Source organism: Orycteropus afer, unplaced genomic scaffold (assembly GCF_000298275.1).
Source record: "Orycteropus afer afer isolate SDZICR_OR568_19922 unplaced genomic scaffold, OryAfe1.0 scaffold00448, whole genome shotgun sequence".
NCBI lineage: Eukaryota > Metazoa > Chordata > Mammalia > Tubulidentata > Orycteropodidae > Orycteropus > Orycteropus afer.
In genome coordinates this window covers 1,295,758-1,313,725 of record NW_006922035.1, presented here as the reverse complement: position 1 = coordinate 1,313,725, position 17,968 = coordinate 1,295,758, and the positions used below count along the sequence as shown (strand labels likewise).

The following is a 17,968-nucleotide window of genomic DNA, read 5'->3' as shown; positions in this document are numbered from 1 at the left end:
GAACTGCCCACAGGGTCTCCCAGGCTGTCAGTCTTCACAGAAGCAAAGCCCAAACCACACCCACTGCCTGGAGTCCATTCCGACCCACAGCGCCCCTAGAGGACAGAGCAGAACTGCCCACAGGGTCTCCAAGGCTTGAACCCTTTAAGGAACCAGACTCTGCATCTCTCTCCTGTGGAGTAGCTGGTGGGTTCAAACTGTGAGCCTTCGGGTTAGCAATCACATGCTTTAACCAGTGTGCCACCAGAGGTCCTGTACGAGAGACCATTCAGAAGGAATTAGGACTGGGGCCAACTGTACTCCAGGAATGACCTGCTTTGAACTGAGAACAAAAGAAAACCCCAGTCCGCCGAAACGAGGTCACACTCACAGGCGCAGGGGTTAGGACTTCATGTGTCTTTTGGGGACATAATTCAGTCCACACCAAACTGCCTGCAATGTGACAAGGTCTTACAACCCAGACCTGTGCCATGATGCCCCTCTGCACTCAGAAGCAGGCCCTGCGTGCTGCAAACAGCTCGTGTGCTCTGCTGCCAGCAGAAAGGCGGGTTTGCGTCCACCCAGAGGCACCTTGGAAGAAAAGCCTGACACCATTTCCCAGACACCAGCCATTGAAGAGCCCCTGCAGCCCATGGGGAGCAGCAGGAGTCAGAGTCGACTCACAGCACTTGGTTTCTTATTTCCTTATTTGGGTGTGGTCCAGACACTATTCTAAGTGCCTAGTGCCTAAGGCTTTTGACTGCTAACCAGGAGGCTGACAGTTCAAACCCACCAGCCAGTCCTCGGAAGGAAGGTTGGTCAATCTATTTCCGTAGTGATACCACCTCAGAAACCCAATGAGGGAGCGCTATGAGTCGGAACCAACTCAATGGAAGTGAGTTAGGTTTTGGTTTTGGTAACAAAGATTAGCCCTCTGCACCCTGACAACAGCCCTGGAGAGCAGGGACTGCTGTTGTCCTCGTCTTATAAGGGAGGAAACTGATGGCCAGGGAGGTTAAGAAAGTACCCTAATGTCACACAGCCAGCAGGTGGATGAACAAGATCAGAATTCAGGTTGGCTGGTTCCAGAGTTGGTGCCCACCACCATGCCTGTCTCTGTGATTTAAAAAAAAAAAAAAAAATTCAAGAAAACAGCTTCTCGTCTCCACGAGCCATGTCTGGGCATATCTGCCCTCCAGGGAGCAGCTGGAGACCCCAGCTGCCTTCGATCTAGGGGCCCAGGTGGCCACGGTTACAGTTGTTGTTGTTCTTTTCTGCTGTGGACTCTCTCTCGACTCATAGTGACCGCACGTGACAGGGCAGACCTGCCCAGTGGGGTTTCCTAAGCCATCATCTTTCCAGGGGCAGGTCACCAGGTCTCTCTCCCAGGGAGCCAGTGGGGGGCTTCAAACCACCAACCTTCAGGCGAGCGGCTGAGTGCTTAACCGTCGTGCCACTAGGGTTCCTTCCTGGTAGAGGCAGAGCCTGCGCTTCCCGAAGTGGAAACGGAGATAATGAGGATTCCGAAACATCACTGCCTAGCAATCTCTGTTTCAAAGCCCTGGCTGGGTCAGTACTAGAATGTCCACTGTGTAAACGAAGTGTCGGATATCACAGCCGAGTCCCCTGGAACCCAGAGAGCTAAGGGAGCCACCGGAAAAATAAATTCAGGTTTCCCGGGTCACTGTCCTCCTTCCAAGGCTGGAAGGAGCAAGCCAGCACCGTAAGATGTAGATAAAACACCGTCTCTGTGAACTGTGTTAGCTGACCTCAGTGGCCCCGAGACCGTGGTCCTGAGCCCCAGGCCCAGCAGCTCATTCCCCTTCAAGTTGTTTGGTTTGGGCTGAGAAGTTTTCATAACGTGCCCCCCAATGCTCTGCCGCACTCGTGGGTATGTTTGCAGCACATCTGAATGCACAGGTGGAGACGTGCTCTGTCAAACCCACATATACCCGTGCAGCGGTCCCGTTTGCCAGCCCCCCGCTCAGCTCGCGGGTCTGTCTGTGGGCCCCGGCAGACTCCCATGACCGCCGCTACTTCCTGCATCTGCGACACGATTCCCCTTTGTGCCTTTAACGCCTGTGTCCTCCCTGTGTTTCCCACGGCTGTATCCTTTATCCTAAAGACGAACATCCTGGGGCCAGCAGTTACGATGCTCGCGCCACGTCCCCCAGGTTCTGACCGGAGTATCTGTCCCTCCCACCCCCTGAGCCACCAGGCCCTGACTATGGGGTGCTTACACTGTGGTGGGAATCTACAGAAGGGGCAATGTTACTTCTTTTCAACAGTGTCAAGTTTGATGAGGTCCCCCCTTGGGATGTTGGGTCTGATCATATTGAAGGACATTGAAAAGTGAGCATTTGGCAAAATCTGTCTCCTTAAAAACTGAAAAACAATCATTGAGGATGACAGCAGACCGGACACCCGAGAAGAGAGTCCTCTGAAGGGTGAGGGCTTGTTGGAGACTCTGAACGAGTTTGGTAAAAAAAACCAGCCACCAATGACCATCATTGTAATCACAGCACAGGAGCACAGAAACACCCCACGTGACACGCTGCTCATCCTTTGTGCGGTATGTGTCCCAGTGCCTCGCTCCACACGAGTTCGTGCCCTGTCCCCAAACACCGCAGCACAGCGGCTCTCACGGCCACAGCCCTTCCTTACCGTAGCAGAGAAATGTCTCACTATCATCTTCAGGCTCTTTTTTATTTTAAAAAAATAAAAAATAAAAAATAAAAAAACTCTCCATCAAACCGTTTCTCATTATTAGGAAATCCTGGTCCACATTTCAAGACGATTGCCTTAAGTGGATTTCCTCTAGGACCGATTATCCACAGACAAGTCCTCCAGGACCCAGGATTAGAACCGTCTGAGACTCATCTGCCAACGGTGATCGTGCTCGGCTGTTAACCCAGAGGTCGGGGGTCCGCCCAAAGGCTGCTTTCAGGAACGGCCTGGCGAGCTCCTGACAAACAAGCGTCCAGCACCAAGCCTGCAGAGCAGAGTCGTACCGTCGGACACGCACGGGATCGTCAGGAATCAGCGTCCACGCAGCGGCGCTGGGTTTACACCGAGAGGCAGAGCGGCCTCCTTCAGATGTTGGCGCTGTCTGCTGACCAGCAGTGCTGGTGGTAGGCGGACTGTCCTGCGGTTGCTGTAATTTAGCTTTTTATGTTCTCAGTGTGAGATGCTATGCCTCTGCTGGGCAGTTTTCTCTCAGGCGGTCCTTTAATCATCAGCAAACAATTTACAGATGGAGGCTTTCCCAAACGTTCACCGGCAACATCTGTCCCACCCAATGAAGCGAAGCGGTGATGGCACTGGTTACAGCACACATACGCCGGGGTGAGATACTCTTGAATGTATGCTTGCATCCGGGCAAGGATCTTGCTACTGACCAAAGAACAGAAGGGAAAGAATGACCAAGGCCTACTGCCGACCACGACAGATGGTTCTGGACAGAACAGGAGAAAACGGGGGAACAAAACTCAAAATCATCAATACCCAGGCTTATTCGTCGGAGAGAGATTGGTGGAACCCTCGAGACTACAGCCCTTGGTCACCCTTCAAGCCTGGAACCGAACTCACCCCAATGGCTCAACTTTGACGCAAACAAAAGACAGGCCTGTAAGGTGAACAGTAACACCAGGGAGGTACTCACTCCTCAGAATAATGAACCACACGAGCTCCAAGGCTCAGAAGGCAGGAACAGATGGGGAAGAAGGACAAACGGAGACAGTAAACACAGAGGGAAGTGGGGAGAGTGCGTCACATTGTGGGCATTGCAATCAACGTCATGAAACACAACGCAGATGAACAGTTGACTGGAAAACCAATTTGCTCTTTAAGCTTTCAGGCAAATCATAATAAAAAGGTAAACAAAAGAAAAGAAAAGCCAAGCCGCTGTCCACATCTGACAACTCAAGGTCAAAAGAGGCTAGTGGTTTCTGTCCGGTCTCTCTTCTCTTAGATCCAATTTCTCACCCACCCGACCTCCATAATTCCCAGTCAGCGGGACAAAGAACGTTGACTGGATGGTGGGTACCAGAAGAACAAACAGAGTGGCCTTAGAAGGAGTACGAGAACACTCCTTGGAGGTGAGGTGGTGAGAGTGGCCCATTTGCTCTGGACACGCAATCAGGAAAGACCACAGCTAGAGAAGGACACCATGGTTGTCAGGCAGAGGGTCAGCCTCAGGGAGGAGGCCTTCCTAGACACGGACTGGCACAGCCACAACCACAGACGCAAGCGCCCCCACGATCCTGCAGCTGGCCCGGGAGTTCACTCTGCCCTGGGTGAGGTTCCCCCCAGTCAAAGCCAACACAACAGCAGCCAACAACAGAAGGAGCTTCTATGTGCACAGTGTGGCTGCAGGGTCTCCGAAAGGAGCAGAAAGCGCATCTTCTTGAGTGTGTATCCCCAGAGCCCCAATGCAACCCCCCACCTGCGAGGCCCAGGATGACCCGTGGCCCGATCAGGGCACCTACCTCAAGATGAAGAGGTCCACGGTAGAGTTGCTGGCAATGGTGACGTAGGCCGTGACCACGTCTCCCTGCTTGACTGGCCTCGACGGCAGCCAGATGACCACATTGCTGTCCAGCCTCAGTTCGCTGAGCTGGGCGCTGTCCTGGGTCCGGTAAAGGCTGACGGTACCAATCCTGTGAAGGTGGGAGGTGGCTTCGCCCAGCCCGTCCTTCCCTGGCCGGATAGCATTGCCTTTCCTGAAGTCACCGCCAGCACAGCCCCCGCGCTCGGCCCCCGGCTGGATGGCGTAGTACAGCTCCACCGGGCTCCCCCCGGGCCGCTCGGCCGCCTTCTTCCTCCCGGCCACCACGGTGGGGGCGCCGAACCAGCCGGGCAGGAGCTCCAGCTTGGCCACGCACAGCCCCAGCGGGCCTCGCAGCTGGCAGCTGCCCCTCACCTCCCGGGTCTCGCGGAAAGCAAACACGCGCAGGCAGGGCAGCGTCTCCGAGGCCCCGTGGTCGTCCCAGTCCCGGCCCACGATGTAGAACAGAACCTGCACCTGCGGTCGGCTCAGGTAGACCCTGTCCCGCAGGATGTAGGCTTTCAGCTTCCAGTTGAAGCTAAACTTATTGGTTGGACCCAGTAGGTTTGAAGTCAACATCAAGTCCAGAGGCACAACCTTTTCCACTGAAAAGGGCCCATAGCTTGTGTTTAAAATTGGGGGCCACTTGGCCCTGTAGGTGAAGAAAGACTCTACTCTGCGTTGCAGACTGGAGTTACGCGTGAGGTCCTGGTTGGTTTCCTTGAGGAAGAAGGAGGTCTCTGCTCGGAGGACATGATAGCTCACAGGCAGATAGGGTGGCAGCGAGGAGACCCTCTGGAAGTCATCTGTGATGCCACGGCCCTCTATCACTAAAGGGGGGAAGGACAAAGAAGTCATCAGTACTGGGCTCCTCAGAAGCTATTAGCTCCATGAGCAACTTGAAAAAGGGGGAGAGAAATTCTGCACTTCACGAGGCTGGAATTTTCGTATTCCTTCTGGGATCAGCCAGTAAATGACCCTATGTGGTCTGCAAATTATATTCTCGAATTAGGTTGAAATGCATGAAATGGACATTTTTATAAGTGAATGGTGGTTGAATAGTTCAATTTCATAGAGTTCAACCTAACAGAAACTGTTAGCCAAGAGAGTAAAGTGGACATTTTTATTACTAATTGGTATGAGTCTAAAATGTATTTAATGGTACTGATGCATGAATAGATAAACACCAAGGGAACAGAATAAAGTACGTTGATCAACTGAAACATATATGGAAATTTAGTCTGTGGTAAGGAAGACATCACAAATCATGAGGCAAAGATGGGCTTTTTAACAAATGGTGCTAGGAGAACTGGTTATCCATTTTGAAATAAAGATGAAATTAGATCCATACCTCACACCATACACAAGAATAAACTTCAAATGGGTTGGTAATCTAACTGTAAGAAAAAGCCTTTTCTGCACTGGAACCAAATGTGGATGAATGCTTCTCTAACCTGAGCACAGGAAAAGCTTTCTGTGGCTCAAAATCCAAATGCAATGAAAAAACAAGGGATAAGTTTGCCTGTGAAAATATTTTCTTATTTGCTCGGCAAGAAGAAAAGACCAAAAACCCACAAGCAAAGGCAAAAGAAAAATGACAAATTTGGAGAAAGTATTTGCAATGTATGTATCATAAATAAAGGGCTGAAATCTCTAATAAACAGAGCTCTTGAAATTTGAGGAAAAAGGATGAAAACAACAACAAAACTTGAGGGAAGAATGGGAAAGCACATCAAGGACAATCATGAAAGATATGTTAAAAATGTCCGCAAATAAATGAAAAGATCAGGGGAAGACAGATGGGGACCCAGCCTCCCTTCTCACCTATCAACTTGGCAAAAATGACTAAGTACAACAACACACTGTTAGCAAGTTTGCAGGCAACAGACACCCTTGCCCACTGCACTGAGAACAAACAATGGCTCACCCTTCTGAAAGGCAATTTGGCCAGAGCTCATAAAATTACATATGCATTTGTCTTCAATTCAGAGATCCCATTTCTAGGAGTCTACCTTGAAGATACACCTCAGGTGATTCAAAACCACACATCATTCCTTGCTGCATTGTTCTTAACAGCAAAATAGTCTACATAAACTCCATGCCAATATACAGAACAGGTGAACAAACCACAGCAAACATAGTAAAACACAACAGAGCACTATCAGCAACCGAGAAGAATGGGGAAGACCTCCAGAGAAGGTTCCCAGACACGCTGGGACTGAGGGCCAAACAGCAAAGGCTCCATCTTACTGGCACCATCTGGCCTCTTCCTTCTTACCAAAAACAACAACAACAACAAAAAACTCACTGCCATTTAGTTGATTCAACTCATAGCGACCCCTCCTTGGGTTTCCGAGGTGGTATATCTAGGGAAGTAGATTGTCCAACCTTCCTTCTGAGAAGTGGCCAGTGGGTTTGAACCACCAGCCTTCTGGTTAGCAGTGAGATGCCTTAGGCACTATGCCAAAGTGCAGTGCCAACTATTCCACATGAGATGAAGAGGTCAAGCTGAATGAACATACCACCCTCTCTCCATAAGATGGGAGCCCTGCTCCGATGCCCTGGGTGCCTCTGGTCTACCACCAATGGGCTAGGCTGCAGCTGGATTTACCTCTCTGGGTAGCCAGCACAGGTGGTGATTCCACTGCGTGCCCTCCGCTCTCCAAGTGTATTCAGACCAGTCATCCCAAACTGCTCCTCACATGGCAACACCCAGCCTGAAGATGGGTCTCCTTGGCCCAGTATTTTAAATGTATGCATCAGAGCCCAGCTTCAGAACTGGGAAGCATCTGGATTTCATGACTGAATTATTCCCTGCTTTGAATTGTTTGTTGACACCGTATGTTTTCAGTAATCAAAAGCATGCAGAAATCAAGGGAAAAACTTATTTGAGGTAATAGGGATTTTGATACAATTATATGGGACACACATACCCCACGTGGACTCTGGTGGTAGGATTGGTGGGGCGAGGCCTGTTTATTCAGATTCATGCAGTTATGCAGGTCCCTGTCAGGTGGCAGCATGTACTATAACTGGGATATCAGCTTCCCAAGAAACCTGAAGGGCCAAAAATGTTGGTGGGTGATATACGTCCCACAGGCCATGCAAGCCTTACACAAGGAGGAAGTATCAACACTTAGACTTTATGCCCATCTGGTAACAACAAAGGTACTCAGTATCCTCGTGCCAGCTGTTATCCTACACCCAACACACACTGCTCAATGACCTGACCTCTTAGCCCTCAGGCTTGTTCAAGTTTGAGACTCCTGATTTAAAACCTTTCAGCCATTCAAGCCATTTACTCTCGGGGTGAGAAGTTCACCACTGAGGCAGGAAACAACAGAGAATCACCCTCCTCTTCCTGTCTTTCTTGATCCATTTTATACATCCATTTTATGCAGCTGGTAGGCTCCTGCCTGGGTGCCTGTTATCTAGGATTCCTTGTGGGATTTTATTTGCATGGTAGGGAGCTCCACCAACAACTCACTCTCCACTCCGTGCCTCTTTGATGATGAAGGTGCATGTGATTCAAGCCATGGTCTTGTCAATCTTGTTGTTGTTGTTGTTGTTGTTAAGTGCCGTCGAGTCGTTTCCGACTCATAGCAACCCCATGCACAGCAGAACGAAACACTGCCCGATCCCGCGCCAGCCCCACAATCCCTGCTATACTTGAGCCCATCATCGCAGCCACCGTGTCAATCCATCTCGTTGAAGGCCTCCCCCTCTTCCGTGGACCCTCCACCCTACCAAGCATGACATCCTTCTCCAGGGAATGGTCCCTTCTTACAACATGACCAAAATAGGTGAGACGAAGTCTGGCCATTCTTGCTTCCAAGGAGCATTCTGGCTGCACTTCCTCCAGGACAGATTGTTAGTTCTTTTAGCAGTCCATGGTACTTTCAGCATTCTTCACCAGCACCACAACTCAAAAGCATCAACTCTTCTTCGGTCTTCCTTATTCATTGTCCAGCTCTCACATGCATACCAGGTGATTGGAAATATCATGGCTTGTGTCAGGCACACCTTAGTCCTCAAGGAGATATCCTTGCTCCTCAGCACTTGAAACAGTTTCTTCGCAGTTGACTTTCCCAATGTCAATCTTGGACAATGAAAACAGAGGATAGAAGAATGGATGCATTCAAACTGTGATGTTGGTGAAAGTAGTGGATATACTGTGGACTGTCAGAAGAATGCATAAGGCAGTCAGAGAGGAAATATAGTCCAAACGCTCCTTAGAAGGGAGGGTGGGAGACTCTGGATCACTCACTCAGGGACGGCATTGGAAAAGGCCAATTGAGAGAAAAGGACGTCATAGCTGGTATGATGGTCAAGGCTGTGTGTCAACTTGGCTGGGCCACGATTCTCTCTCTGGTTTGGCACTTATGATGTAGTCCTCCCCATGATGAGATCTCATATAATGTAATCACCTCCATTATAAGATCTGTTATGAGCAACCAATCAGCTGAAAGGGAGTTATGAGGGGTGTGGCCTACAATCACCCAATATGGACACTCAAACAAAGCTCTCTGGCGTTTTGGCTCAGTCTGGACTCTATATCTGACTCATCATCTGACCTCCAGTTCTTCGGATCTGGGCCAGTGGCCTGCCTTACTGCCTGCTGATCTTGGGGTCGTCAGCCTCTATAGTCAGGAGAAGCCTCCGGCCTGATGTCTGACCCATAGACTTAGGACTTGCCAGCCTCTACAACCATGTGAGCCATGTCCTTGAGATCCATAATCAATCTCTCTCTGCATATCTATCTAAATCTGTGTCTCTGTGTCTCCACCTCTGTGTGTGTGTGTGTGTGTGTAAGCTTGACTGGTTCTGACTCTCTAGAGAACCTAGCCTAAGACAGCTGGTAAAGTAGAAGGTCAGTAAAATGGAAGGAAGCCCTCCAATAGGTTGGTTGTCACAACAGCTGTAACAGTGGACACACACATAACAGTGATCATGAACATGGCACAGGGCAAGCGTGTTTTGTTCTGTGATGGACCAGGTCACCATGAGTCAGAGCCAATCCAATAGCAAGAAACGGCAACCCACACTCCAGGGCTCAAGAGGTTAATGTGGCCCACATACTCCTCTGCAGCTCCCCAAAGCCCACCTTGTTGCAGTTGTTCTTCAAGGCAAGCTGAGGACACCCCAAGAAGCCTCCATTCATACACTGAGAGTAGATGAGGTTCCTTTCTCTCCTCCCCTCGCTCCAACCGGCACATGTTCCCGCCCCCCTCCCCCATGACAGCACACACTAGCTGTCTAGCTACAGGCTACGTCCTTCTCCCTGGAAGTTCTCTAGTCCTCCCCCGGCAGGGACATTGGCCAGCACATCAAAGCTGCCTTTGGTGCTCCAGCCAAACAGACTGATGTTGTGAAGATGCCTTTTCAAAGCCAACAACATTCTCCCTGTTCTCAGGCCAGAGGCCTTGTTCTGAGGTCACTAATTACCAGGCTACGTGTGCCCCTTTTTCTCTGGGGACATGCTGGCACTCCCGTTGAACTCGTTCCTTTCGGAACTGACTACTGCTCTTGTCCCAGTGACCTTGCCAAGGTCCAACATCCTAGAAAAGGTTCCTTCTGGCTGGATGTGTTTTAAAAAATCATTGACCATTTAGGAGACTTGTAGTACTGTGTTAAGAAAAAAAACCCAATGGACTAATTGCCACATGGTGCTGTTCTGTGGATGCATTCATCTTTCTCCAAAAAAGCTCTTAAGCCCCAAAGTGTAGAGATTTGGAGGCTTGTGTATTTGGAGGAGATCGTGGGACAAGGACTCAATGAGGAAGCCGGACACAGGATTCTAAGCCCATCTGTGGAGTGCAGCATTCCACCACGGGAAGCACCTGCCAAGACGCTTTCTTGTCCCGCTTCATTCTTCCTGCACAGGAGGACTCCCTTTTTCCTGTTGTCTTTTTGGTAAAAGGGGGGAAAAATCCTAAATGATGAATCTTTTGTTTTGAAGCAAGTGCAGCATTTATTTCCTAAAAGAGAAAGATGGAATGGGCTTTGACATCATGCTGCTCCTCTCTCACGACTCCTCTGTCATTCAAACAAGCTTTCTTTACCCTTTGCTTGGAGCAAAAAATGCCTTGCTCATACTTTCTTGCTGGACCTAGTTAAGGAGATAGGTAAGTAGGTAGGTAGGTAGGTAGGCGGACAGACATCAAGAATTTACTGAGCATAATAACATGTTTAGTTCTGCTCTACATCCTGGTTCACTGCAGAGTGCTTAAAAGCTTGCAAGCAGTCGTCCAAGGCACAACAGTTGGTCTTTATTTGCCTTCAGAAACAGAGGACGGGGAGTCAGGAATAGGAGGAGAAAATAGAATGTGTGGCTAATTGCCTCCATGAACAACCACCTCCTTTGCCACGAGACAAGAATTGGATGGTGACTGGATACCATTACTGAACATTTTGGTCAAAGATTCTATGGAAGAATCCTGATCAAAAGGGGGGAATTGTAGAACATATTTTCCAATTCTCATAGAATCCAGACCTTCTGGAGCCATGGAGACTGGACAAACTATTGCCCTAAGATGAAAAAGGAGTTTATTAAGCATGGGCAGATATATATGCATGACCCCAGACACAGCTCCCGGGAAACCAGATACCTATGCATGACCCCAGACACAGCTCCCCGGAAACCAGATACCTCCAACCTCGCATGCTGTTTCCTGAGCTCCCAATGCTCAGATACTACTTTCACAATGCTTGTCACATATGCATGCTAATTATTAATTATAACTTAATTGTTGTTGTTATATGCCAATTTAGCCATCATAAATTAAACAATAAGCTTATCAATTATTAATACATTTAGAATAATTTCTTGATGGTAATAACTTAATAATCGGGTTTCAAGAACCCTACTGTACATCTAAAGCCAAGGCCATATGTCCCAAATTGTTCCCTGCCAATGGCTGAAGCTTGCCATTCTTTTGTTGAGTAGGGAGATTATCAAGTGCAAGGTGCTAAAGATACAGCAACACCAGCATGAGGCTTTCTCCATGAAGAAATTAGAATAAAACAGAACTGACATTGCTTAGGAGATGGTGAGTTCCTGCTTATGGTGATGGGAAACCTGGCAATGCAGACGTGCACGTGAATGGTCCTATGGCCGAGTGCAGAGCCCCATCAGGCACTCATACAGCCTGTACATCGCCGCAGCCATGCAGACGTGCACGTGACGGTCCCGTGGTGGTGGGGAGAGCTCTACCACACACTCACACAGTCTACACCTCACTGTGAAATGTGAAAGTCATCTCACATTTCAGAAACCACTGATCCAGCAGATTACAGAGGCAGAGGGGATGACCAGCCTTTACAGTATCTTTTTCCTGTTTTCCCCATAAAACTGTGTCATCTGAGTGCTAGCAAACCATTCCATGGCTGCCATGATGCAGTGAGCACTGATGAACACCACCCTCTTGTCCCGAGTCCTCTGCTCAGTGTCTTCCAGAGAGACAGGACTGCGGGCTTCGAGCCATCTTGGTGGGTCTGAAGGAACACCCGGGCACAGTCTGCATCTGGTTTTCCAAGGCCGTGGCGAGGGAATGGCTGGCAGCAGCCCCTTGCATCCGGCCTGTCAGGGAGTTCATCTGCAGTCTCCCTTCTGATTTTACCCATTGCCTTTATCTGCACCTGTCTGTCAGGGCTGGGGATAGGGTACACTCCAACAGCTGCTCATCAGAGAACTACTGCAAAGTCATTCCCGGAAATTGAGTTTTTGAGATTCTGAGATAGTGGCCAAGGGAGATGTCCGTGTCACCTAACACAGACAGAGTAACACGGGAGGAAATGAACCCTTCACTAATCGAATGAACTCTCTGTATCAGGACGCTCCCTTTGGGATGTGTTGTCCAGGGATGGATCCTTAGAGTTGACTCTCTTTGAGCTGGAACCCGAGGATGGGTAGGAGCTCAGACCTTGAAAACAATGTGCTGACTGCAGTGAGTCAGTCACAGAGGGACTGACCTCGCTCACATGAACCATCACGTAAGCGGTAGCCAATTGTTCCACAGCCACCCTGCCACGGTGAGCAATGACGGACTCCCCTCTTTTCCTGCTTCATCTGTGCAACATCTCCAAGGCAGAGGGGAGTCTGGACTGTGAGTAACGGTCATTGACCTGAAACAAGGCCCTCGGAATATCGAGAATAGATAAATTATGTGTAAAGACCAAATACCTACAACAGGCAGGTAGGAAGAGACCAAATTTGAGTGGCCACCAGGGGTTTGAAGGAGCCCTGGTGGTACAGACAGAGAAGCTCTCAGCTGCTAAGCTAAGACCTGGTGGTTCAATCTACCCAGCAGCTCCAAATCTATCCCCATAAAGATTACAGCCTAGGGAACCCTATGAGGCAGTCCTACTCTGTCCCATTGGGTCACTGTGAGTCGGAATTGGCTGGACAGCACCTACCAATACCACCACATGGGGCAATGGGCTTTTGTTAAAATCAACCAAAAAAATCTGGAAACAGATAACAGTGATGGTTGAATAACATGATAAATACGATGAATGTCCCAGAACCATACATGTAAGTGTGTCTGAATGATAAGTTTTGGTCACGAATATATTTCAAAACTCAGTGCCACTGAGTCAGTTATGACTCACAGCAACCCCCATCGGGTTTCCAAGGCTGTCAATCTTTATGGAAGCAGACTGCCTTATCTTTCTTCCACAGAGCAAATGGTGGGTTCGAACCATTGACCTTTTGTTTAGCAGCCAAATGCCTTAAGCACTGTACCACCAAAGCTCCTACATACATATTCACTACAATAAAAATAAGTTTGAAAAAATCAGTGGAAGCAGGAAAAGGATTCCAGGTTGGATCAGCATGAGCGAAGGACTGATGGAGGGAAAGCACAGGTTTGAAATAGGCCATATGTGAAGTCAGTCACGAAGGTGGGGTGGCTGGCATTTGGTCTGAACACAAGATCCGAAGGTGCCCATAAGGTCCGGGGTCAAAGTGCTAGGACCAGAGTTCCTCTTCACTTGGATAAGAAAATAAATTAATCTTCCTGCAAACATCCTAAAGCATAAGTGAAATTACTCTTAGGGCATGTGTGAGGGCCGTGGACAATACAAGACGGGTCCTGCTCACAAAGGACTCTGGGAGAGCACCTGAGCCAGGAAGAAACACTAAACACCTGACTCCACAGTAATGTCAACTGGAGAAAAGCCACCATCCATCACAGATGAGCCATGTCTCCTCCTGGTCCCCTGCATACACCCCTTCTCATAAGCACTAGGTGTATAAACCCACACCCCACCCAGTGTGGCATGGCCCCTGTGACTTGGTGTACTGTGTCTGTTGTGGGAATCTTGGTGATGACCTCATCTGTCTGTAAGTTCCCTAATAAAACTAGATCTGATTAGCTTGTTTTTTTTTTTTTTTTAAATCCAGAATTAAGCTGTGTCCCTGGAACCACTCCTGTCACTGGTCCAGTGGGGTGTCAGTGTCCACATGCTTCCACAAAGAGTATCCAAGCCAGTGGTCCTCAAGGGAGGAGGGGGTGCCATCCCCCCAGGGAGACAATTGTCTGTATCTGGAGACATTTTGGTTCCCACGACTGGAATCTGGGAACTACTGGCATCTAAGGGGTTAAGGTCAAGGACGCTGCTAAGCATCTTATAAAGCACAGGACAGCCCCTACCACAAGGAATCACCTGTCTGAAAGTCCCAGAGTGCCAGATGGGGAACCCTGATTGAACTTGATTCACACAGAAATTAAGGGCCTGGCCAAGGTCCCAGAAGTAGAAAGAAACAGGAAGGATTTTAGCTAACACCCTTTCCAGTCCAGGAAAAGGGACCATACCCTGCCCATCAAGAACATTCCTGGAGGCAGATTAACTCCAACAGGGGGTCTCTGCCTGCCACTTACTGGAGATATATATATATATATATATATATACTTTTTTTGGAGGGGGAGAAAATATTTTAGACTCCAGGAGCTCTGGTGGCATAGTGCCTAAGGCACTTGACTGCTAACCAGAAGGCTGGTGTTTCAAACCCACGAGCCACTCCTTAGAAGGAAGGTTGGGCAATCTATTTCCATAGTGATACCACCTCGGAAACCCAAGGAGGGGTCACTATGAGTCAGATCAACGGCAGTGAGTGAGTATCTTAGACTCTTGAGCCTTAGAACCTCACCTTTGTAATGGTAATGATATTAAAACCACCTCACTTAAAGCAATAAGCAAAGTACTTGGAATATGGCAAGTGCTCAACAGGTAGAAGTCATTCTTGCTATCATCAGGAGCAGCAGCACCATCACCACTATTATCATCATCACCATCATTATCACCTTCACCACCACCACCAGCAGCATCCCCATCATCATCATCATCATCACCATCACCACATCACCACCACCACCGCCATAATCACCACCATCAACACCACCACCACCATCATCATCATAACCATCATCACCACCACCACCACCACCATCACCGCCACCACTGTCACCACCATCATCATAACCATCGTCACCACGACCACCACCACCATCACCATCATCACCATAACCATCACCACCACCACCACCACCACCATCACCGCCACCACTGTCACCACCATCATCATAACCATCATCACCACGACCACCACCACCATCACCATCATCATCATAACCATCACCACCACCACCACCACCATCACCAGCATCACCAGCATCACCACAACCACCACCACCATTATGACCATGACCACCACCACCATTATCATCACCACCACCACCATCACCACCATCACCACCACCACCACCACCATCACCACTACCACCATTGTCACCACCACCGTCACCATCACCACCACTTTTATCAATACCACCATCATCACCACCACCACCACCATCACCATGACCACCATCACTGCCACCACCATCACCATCATCATCACCATCATTATTTTAGTCACCACCACCACCACTGTCACCACCACCACCATTGTCATCACCATCATCACCATCATTATCATCTTAATCACCACCACCACCACCACCACCACGACTATCATCATTACCACCATCTCCACCACTGCCGTCACCATCACCACCACTGTCACCACCATTGTCATCACCAACACCATAATCATTCTTACTACTATTGCCATCATGTTGTTAAGTTACAGTAAGACAAAAAAGTTTCTAAGAACAAGAGACTATAGGAATGTGAAAGCAACCACAATAAGGGTGATAGCCTTATGTGACAAAAAAAAAAAAAAAAGGGTGATGTCCATCTGAGAAGAACCTGAAATGATGGATAGCGGACAGCTTTCATGATTTCCTGGGCAGATTCTGCAGGCGGCCTCTCCTGCTGGCCCCCAAGGTCTCTGACATCTGCAGAACCAAAAGTGGCCTGCTCCACATGCCTCAGGAAACCTGAGGGGGTTAGTATCCAGGGCCCTAGCTGACTGGAAACTCAAGCTGCTTGAGCATTTCAGGGTCTCGGCTCCCTGCTTGGGATTTACTAAGGTGCACCAGGCGCAGAGGGGCTCTGCCAACTCTGGCTCCTTGTTCTTCTTTCTTGGAACAAAACGCACCTTGATAAATGGATTATTTGCTTTCAAGGCCTCTGCTGAACACACCCCAAAGAGTCCCTGCTGAAATTACATAGTGCACTTTGCAGTTTCCTGGCAGCAAAATCTGCTGTAAGAGAGCAGGTGCTCACAATCCAGCAGAGCCCGTGGGGATCTCCCCGCTCAGCGCCCCGAGGCTCCACAATCACTCTCAGGTGCTCCAGGATCAGCCCTGGAAGCCAGCAAGGGAGCCATGCCTTTTGAAGACAAATGCTCCGAAACAGCCAGGCCCAGACTTCACCCGCATGAAAACGGTGCCCCGAGCAGGCCCAGGGAGCTGCTGGCCAGGCTGTGGTACAGCCCTAAAGTGGGGTGTTCCAACTCCCCTGCGTGTGGATTTCCTGCACTCCAGGTTGGCAGATGGCCGGCCAGGTGGCTATGGGGCCGACTCCTCCTCCTTTGTTCCTGAGCCCCTTGGACCCTGGAAACGTAGCCCAGAGCCCAGCTTTACAGTGGACCCCGACTTGCTCAAGCCAGGGCTTCTCCCCTGGAAGGATGGTGTGTGAGTCTCCATGGCCACTCTCACAGATTCCCACAAACTTGGTGGTTTCAAACAACACGAACTTACCCACAGCCGTGCCTGCGTCTAACATTACTTGGCCCACTTTCTTGGAGAATGATGTTTGGTTAGACAGATGGACAACCACCCATCCTCTAAGAAACGTGCAGGTCGCTTGTCATTGGATATGTAATACGTTCCTTTCTATCTGAAATTTTAACCAATGAATAAAAAAGGAGCGAGAAAATGTAATCCTGTCCAGTGACGAAAGCCGCTTCCAAACATTTCAATGATTCTGAGATCGTGTTAAATCTGTCCCACAGGGTGTCCAAGGTTGTCAGTCTTCACGGAAACAGACTGCCTCATTTGTGTCCCACAAAGCAGCTGGTCACATTTTTTTTAGAAAACCTCACAAATTCATTCTCTTAGAGAACTGGAGGTCACAAGGCTAAACTCGAGGTGTGGGCAGAACTGCAGCATTCCTTCAGCAGGTCAACCCCAACAGCGTCATTCCACACCTGTCCCCAGTAACTAGAGTCACTGGGTGGTGCAGACAGTTAATGGAAGGTTGGAGGTTTGAATCCACTCAGACGCACCTCTGGAGAGAAGTGTGGCCAATCCACTTCTAAAAACACCAGCCACTGACAGCCCCAGGAACTCAGTTCTGTTCTGACCCACATGGGCTTGCCAGCAGCTGGAACTGCCTCAATGGTAACTAGCAGCTGCTTAAGCCAGTGCCCAGGACAGCCCCCACCAAAATGGCAACCATGCTGGGACTGAGAAACCATCCAAAAACAAACCAAACTCACTGCCATAGAGTCGATTCCGACTCAGAGCAACCCCCACTGGGTTTCCAAGGCTGTAACTCTTCATGGAAGCGCACTGCCCCATCTTTCTTCTGCAGAGCTGCTGGTGAGTTTGAACCCCCAACCTTTATGATTAGCAGCCAAATGCCTTAACCACTACCCCACCAGAGCTCCTTTGAGAAAGCCTGGCCCAGGCCAATTTGGGCCAACGAGAAGGCGTGTGCTGGGGCTTCTGGGAAACAAGTACCCTCACTCTTAAGATGGCCACCAAAGCAAGTAAGGGACCAGGTTGTCGACTCATGCTTCCGCCATCTTGAAGGTACACAGGAGGTCCCCGGCAGACAAGTCAGCAGTGGGCTGGCCAAGTGGTGTTTAAGACAATGTAAACCAACAGGTGAAGCAGCCGGAATCCTCCCTTCTCCAGGTGTTCTCAGTTCTGTGACCCAGCAGACTCTCAATGTGCCAGAAGGCTTTCTCTTTTTTCAGCCCAAATTTAGATGATCCACCTCCGCTGTGTGTAAGCTCACGCTTTCTGACTCCAAAAGCCATGGAGAGCAGGG

General features: G+C 49.4%; 1 protein-coding gene across 1 annotated transcript in view; it reads right to left on the bottom strand.

Annotated features, from left to right (window-relative positions):
* TMEM132C (transmembrane protein 132C) overlaps nucleotides 1–15,041 on the bottom strand; it is a 190,856-nt gene extending 175,815 nt beyond the window's left edge. The window contains exons 1-3 of the mRNA XM_007954227.1: nucleotides 14,958–15,041; nucleotides 9,605–9,656; nucleotides 4,467–5,355 (exon numbers count right to left, since the gene is read on the bottom strand). Coding sequence (XP_007952418.1) covers nucleotides 4,467–5,355; nucleotides 9,605–9,656; nucleotides 14,958–15,041 — 1,025 coding nt within the window. The remainder of the gene's footprint in view (nucleotides 1–4,466; nucleotides 5,356–9,604; nucleotides 9,657–14,957) is intronic.
* Between the last annotated feature and the right edge of the window lie 2,927 nt (nucleotides 15,042–17,968).